The sequence below is a fragment of the Dendropsophus ebraccatus genome, chromosome 9, assembly GCF_027789765.1.
Source record: "Dendropsophus ebraccatus isolate aDenEbr1 chromosome 9, aDenEbr1.pat, whole genome shotgun sequence".
Taxonomy (NCBI): Eukaryota; Metazoa; Chordata; class Amphibia; order Anura; family Hylidae; genus Dendropsophus; species Dendropsophus ebraccatus.
In genome coordinates this window covers 40248512-40255354 of record NC_091462.1, presented here as the reverse complement: position 1 = coordinate 40255354, position 6843 = coordinate 40248512, and the positions used below count along the sequence as shown (strand labels likewise).

Sequence of the window (6843 nt, the reverse complement as noted above, 5' to 3'; positions counted from 1 at the left end):
ATCAGTGCTGAAGAGGAGCACTGATTGGCTTAAGAGGAGCTGTTTGAAATTCCCGGCTCCCCTCTTCAGCCAATCAATGCACTGAAGAGGGGAGCCGGGAATTTCGAACACCCGCTACGCCGAGCAGGTAAGGTATGCCCATGGCGGGGGCTATCGGAGCGGTGGCGGGGGCTATCGGAGCGGCAGCGGGGGCTATCGGAGTGGCGGCGGGGGTGGCGATCGGCGTGTCGATTAGGGTGGCGATCGGGGCGGCGGGGGTGCTGATCGGCCGGCGGTGGTGCCGATCGCGCCGGCGCAGGGGGCTGTAGGATGTGTGGCTGGGCTGCGGATGAGCGGGGGGCCGGGCTGTGGGCAGGGGGGGTCGGGCTGCGGATGAGAGGGGGGACGGGCTTCGGGCGGGCGGACTTTCGCAACGACTGTTTACACGGAATGATCTGCGAATTTTTTGCGAACGACGATTTAAGAACATGTAGAAAGATCAAAATGAACAATTTCTCGTTCTTCGTTTGATCGTACGCTGCGTTTACACGTACGATTATCGTTCGAATTTGATCGTTATCGAGCAAATTCGCACGATAATCGTTACGTGTAAACGCACCTTAAAGCTTTCTTCCAGAAACAGCGTTACTCTTGTACTTAGTTTGTATGTGGTATTGCAGCTCAGTTCCATTAAAGTTAAAGGAGTAGTAATAATAAATAGTTAGAGTCTTACACACAGCCTGAGGACAGGACTGGTGCTGTTATTTGAAAAAAATAGCTATGTTTTTCAAATACTGAATAAGCACTTTGATATATTTTATTTATGGTAACAGTACTGTATATTTTTTTCTTTTACAGAGCGGATTGCTGTGACTTGTCTTTTTCACCTATAAGCAACCATCAGTCAACATCCCACCACAAGTAAGAACGTCCATTTTCTCTGCAGTAGATATCGAGGGGTTTACATCAGTTTGTACCTTTTTTTTTTTTTTTTTTATTATATATATATATATATATATATATAATCACTTATCCTTGAAGAAACTTGTGACATATTTCTATAGGCTTTGACCCCAAACGGCCGGGTTTCCTCCATTTTTCATAATTTTGACCACAAATCAAAATTCTGAAACTAACGGAGCCCCTTTAAAGTCAATAAATTATTTTTGCAGCCATTTAGTCAGACATAAGATCCAGCAGATTATATAAGTAGAAGATATTACTCCGGAGAGAATTTAATCTTATAATTGTTGCATTGAAATAAATAAATAAATAAATATATAGATATATGTATTCTAATGAACACTATAAAAAAAGTCCCTAAATTTTATAAGACTGTCCAGGAACTCACAGATGATTGGTAGCTCTGCTTATGTTCTTATCCATCAAATTTCTGTTGCAAATGTGTTGGATGACTGTCGATGACTGATTCTTTACTGATAGTTTTCTTTACTGACACAGAACACCTTACTTTCCTTATTTTTGGGTTGTGGAATGAATCGTCTGTTTTTCAATTACTTCTTATTGGAAAATTAGCTTTGATATGAGATAAACCACCGTGGTATAAAATGGATTATAACAGATTAGTTATAACATGAATATATTCTGCATAAACTGAGTATTCCCTATTATGTAATACAATACTTCTATTGCAGTTTTTCCATTAATTTCATTATAGATGTCATTCTATTTTTTTTATATATTTTACAGATGGCAAACTACCCCATATTAACATTAAAATTCATTTTATTTTCTCACAGGAAAAAAAATAAGGATGATTTCCTGGAGTATGGTAAGTGTTATGTCAGTGGGCTCAATGTCTTCTATATAGAGTACTGCACCTAAGGGTCCTTTAATATGGACAAACTCACGCACGTTATGAGCACCGATTTAGTAGATGTATGAGCCTTCTATATCCCCCTGTTACATGGTCACACATATGATTGCTGATCATATCTGTAGCCTTCACATACATGATTGTCTGCTAGACATCCCCTGTATACAAGACAAGAAAAATTGGTGCGTCCCCTAGGGTAGCATTCTGAAACGCAACCTCCAGCCATGATATTTAGTTAAAAAACTAAAGCTTCCACCTACACCAACCAATAGCTGGTTATGTTCTACATTAAAAATCATGGTGTTAATCTGATGGGCTAGGCGAGGCAATACCTCCTACTTTTGGCACAATTATTCATTAATAGGCGCCTATTATGTTTTCTTCTTTCAGAGACTAAGGATGAGTGGCAGCACGCTCAGGGCCAGTTACTGAACGTCAGCATTATGGCAATCCCCTGCCTTTGTTCCATGGCCCCAAGAGGCTTGGCACCTAATACCAGGTCAGTAGAGGCTTACAAGAATTACACTTCCCCACACCACCAGTTTGTTTAAAACCTTTCTAAAAATGTTTCTGCAGATTGCTCAAGGATTCATGATCTCCCAAGATAGGTTGCCGTCAGTCTAAAGGATTATAAGCAATTATAGGATCTGCAAAATTAGGTCAAGCAGTCTAGCTGGAATATTTCGGATATAATTACTGTGATCGTATTACTTATAACAGCAGGCTGGGCTAAAACAGTTCCTTGTCGTACGCTTACCAACACTTGTTCACAGCTGAGAATTCAGTTTGAGGGGAGATGTCAGAAGTGTTACCCCATGCCTAAATGTTACTTACTGTACATATGGCTTACTAGGCTTAATTCATTGGAAATATTGTATATTGTATATTCTCGGTCATGGATCTTGTACTATCTTCCTATATGATGGTGGGGTTGCGTGTCATTGTAATCTTGCCTATAATGGTTATGATGGGATGACTGCTGAGAAGTGATCTCTACAGAACAGGAAGTGTCAGTCTGTTATGAGACTCGCTGATTAATGTAAAAATGGCAATAGGGTTGAATTTCCTGGAGGTGTCTGTAATATGGAAAATGATTTAGCTTTACTAGATATGTGGTCAAAACAATGGAAACTGCAGTTCAATGTTTCCAAATGTAAAATAAACCACTTTGGGAGAAGGAGTCTTCCATCCTAGTATCATATCAGCAGACTTTAGTGCAGACTTCAGAAGAGAAGGATTTAAAACCCTTATTACACTGAGCGATTATCTGCCGATTCAGGCAGATATCAATCTGTGTAATAAAGAAAATGATCAGCTGAAGAGCCAATCATCAGCGGATCATTGTCTTTTAGCATGTTTAAAAATCAACGGCCACCGGCCGCACGTGTGGCTGCGTATAATAGGAGGTGTGTGGCCGACAGCTGATGACAGTGTAAAGAAAATAATAAAGTTTATACTTTCCTGTCCAGGCTCCTGGTGTACTGCTGTCTTTTCCCACATTCCTTGCAGCCGCCACTGACACTTTTGGCTCCGTCTCTTCAGTGACAGGCTGCTCAGCCAATCACTGGCCCTGCTGTCCCGGCTTGTCACTGAAGAGACAGTGCCAGAAGTGTCAGTGGCAGCTGCAGTGAGCAAGGAATGTGGAAAAAGACAGCAGTACACCAGGAGCCTGGATAGGAAAGTATAAGCTTTATTATTTTCTATGTAAAAAGCTAGGGCTGCACAGACATCGCCGTTGAAGTCTGTGCAGCCCTCATGCTTGATTATCTAGTTGTATATAGGCTCAGTAAGCGAACGCTGAACCAGCTGATCGGCGCTCACTTACAGTGCAGTGTCGGCCTGTCTAATATGGCCCATAGAGGTAGTGATTTCTCGCAGCGCAACCAGGCGGGATGTAAAGCTAATCGTATGCTGGGCCGTATAGCTAGAGATATAACCAGCAAGGGAAGGAAGATTGTGAACCCGCTGTATAGATCTCTAGTGACACCGCATGTGGAATATGTGGATATTTCTTTGCACATATACAATTGGCCAAATTATTAATGATCTTGTTTCATCTCCTTATTCACTTCTAGGTTAAATGATGGCACAATGGCACTGATAATTGTACGCAACACTTCCAGACCGGAGTTTGTGAAGCACTTGAAACGCTACGCCACTCAGAAAAATCAGGTAGTGAAGCAGATTATTGCTGATGACCTCTTAAGACGTCTTTACTCCCCGGCCTCCATCAGAGTACATTAGCCATTATGTTACAGATTTGGAAGTTGCCAATCAGTTTAATGTAGCTTAATCCATTTTAATCCACCCCTATACTATTTAGAACATTTCAGTGCTGAAGAGGCTAGACAGGAAACTAAGCATATACCTTGTAGCACTAGGAATGGCTATATACTATACAAGCAGCTTACACCACATACATGCCATGATAGTAATTTGCTCCACCATTTCTCTGTATAGTGGGTTCAATGTATATAATGTAGCAGATACAGTGCTATAAGTGTTAATGGTATACAACATTTATCATCATTATAATTTGTTCTAGTTTGACTTTCCTTTTGTTGAAACTCACCTGGTTAAAGAAGTTAAGCTCCGCACTCAGAGCAATAGTCATTATGAAAATAGCTTGTATGAAAACCATGGGGAAGTACATACAGGGCTCAGCGAAGATCTCCATCCATGGAATATTGATGGGGATTTACTGGCGGCATCTTCTGAAGTTCACGTCCGGTGAGTAATAAATTCCTGTCACTACAAAAATGGATTCCATATGACTTATAATGTGGAATCTGCATTGGTAATCCTCAAGAAACTTATAAACACACTGACTGTAACGGAAATGGAAAATCTGCGTCAAGAATTTACATGTTAATTCTTGATATAGATTTTCCCAATTAAGTCAATGGGACTTTAAAAGGCTGTATATCTAGAGGTATAACCAGTAGAGGGAGAATCAGATCCAGCCTTGTGAAACTGAAAACAAGAATAAGGGGACACAATCTGAGGTTATAGGCTATGTTTCCACAGCGCCTTTCTTTATGGACGTTATTAATGATTAATAGCGTCCGTCATTATCAAAAGACAGACGTTCACGTAAAAAAGAACATAGCCATGAGAACATAGCCATAGCATGGGGGGATATTACTTTACTGAAAGAGTAGTAGATGCTTGGCACCAACCTCCTGCAGATTTGTTAGGTAAATTCATAGTAATTGAATATAAGCCTGCCTGGGATCAACATATATCTATATATAATCCCATATTTAAAAATCTGCAAAAAAGAGTTTGTGTGGAATTGGGACTCACATCTGCTTCGAAGGCTTTTAGGTGCCTCCTATGCAGAATCTGCCTAGAGGACTGGCAAGATAAGCAGTGTCAGGATACAGCACCAAGGGTACACTAGAGAATCTACTTACAGCACATAGCAGTGGTAGGCAGTGAGTCAGGGAATTGTTATAACTCTGCAGCTAACCCTGGCTTCCTGATATCAGCAGCATTCTATAAATGGAGGGACAAACAGAGCTGGGTAATCTTGTAGTTCAGAGGAAGTCAGCTGATACAGAACAGACCACTTCCTGTTACACATAAAAGCATCTAATTTTTAGGTAATTAGACTGGTAGTTACAAAAAGAAATGTAAATTAATGTGGCTGAGCAGGGGTAAAACAGATGACACTGCAGGAATACAGTGATTGTATGTGCATTCTATGGGCAGGGAAAAAACATGGAGCTCCTCCTCAAGAAATGAGGGTCTTCAATGTGGGACCCTACTCATACCCATTCTCTATTAGATTTATTGATTCTTTTTAAAACAACCAGTTCAATTAAAAATATTCCCTGTGAATTGAAAACAACATATTCTTCTTTGCCACAATAAATCTAAAATGTGTGTTCTTTATTTTTCAGCTTGCATCCCGAGCTTATAAATCTGTATGGGTGTAACATAGAAGAACTAGGCGAGGTGAAAGCTAAATGCAGCTGTTTGTAGCCAAAGCTTCCTATAAAATCCACATCCCGATTTTCTACAAATGTCATTTTTATTGAATTGTGACAGCAGAGACATTTGAATGGCAATGTTTAGTTAGAAGGGATTGTGTCCCCGTGAACACAAGTACAGCCAGAAACATACAATGCATTGAAACTTTAGACAATAGTACAACATTTTTACACAAAATAAAGATTGTAGACAAGCCTATTTTACAATATATTTTTTATAGAATTTGTAAACTTGCACTAGTTTTTGTAGTAGCATTTTTATAAACAATGTGCAATAAACATCATTTTTGCAAAGCCGCTTTTCTGTTTTTCAGTTGAGTTTATTGATTTATGTCCTTTTATATCATATTCCTATCTCTCATCACCTGAATACAGTCGTTGTAGATTATGAGTTCTCTTAGTCAGCCTTAGTTAAAGGGGTTCTCAATTGCAAATATAAGGGCCCTTTTATATGGCCCAATCAGTTGCAGTCGGGGCAGCAAACATTATTGTAGAATCCATGACACATTAATGTCATCACTGTCGGATGTACACCCTCCGATGGCGATGTGCGGCCAATGACAAGATGCAATTAGCAATAAACTATATTTCTCTGTCGGCTGGCCCTTTTACATGAGCCAATTATCGGGATAAGGTGTTCATATGAATCCTTATTCAGTCAATAATTAGCCCAGGTAAACGGCCTTAAAGGGAATCAATCACTCCCCCAAAAAATCTGAAAGCTATATGGTGTAATGAAGCCCCCTGCACCCTCTTTCCCTGGGAGCTTTGGTGCTCAGGGACTGCCCCTTTGGGAGTTATTCTCAATGAAGGAGCCTGCTGCATGTCACAAAGGGGCTGTCCCAGGGCACCGATGCTCCCAGAGAGGTAGGATTACAGCCACTTCGAGCACTCCGTTAGTGACTAGTTTGGCGCTGATGAACACCCACATGACTATTTGAGGGTAATTTGCATACAGCGCAGAACATTTACAAGCTTCATTTTTTGGGGGGTATGTGCAAAGCTCAATGGGATCAGTTATTCATATGAAAA

At 40.5% G+C, this 6843-nt stretch overlaps 1 protein-coding gene across 1 annotated transcript in view; it reads left to right on the top strand.

Annotated features, from left to right (window-relative positions):
* CERKL (CERK like autophagy regulator) overlaps positions 1 to 6102 on the top strand; it is a 98593-nt gene extending 92491 nt beyond the window's left edge. The window contains exons 4-9 of the mRNA XM_069984859.1: positions 793 to 900; positions 1740 to 1771; positions 2207 to 2315; positions 3892 to 3988; positions 4362 to 4546; positions 5722 to 6102. Of these exons, the coding sequence (XP_069840960.1) occupies positions 793 to 900; positions 1740 to 1771; positions 2207 to 2315; positions 3892 to 3988; positions 4362 to 4546; positions 5722 to 5803 (613 nt within the window). The 3' untranslated portion in view covers positions 5804 to 6102. The remainder of the gene's footprint in view (positions 1 to 792; positions 901 to 1739; positions 1772 to 2206; positions 2316 to 3891; positions 3989 to 4361; positions 4547 to 5721) is intronic.
* Positions 6103 to 6843: the final 741 nt, after the last annotated feature.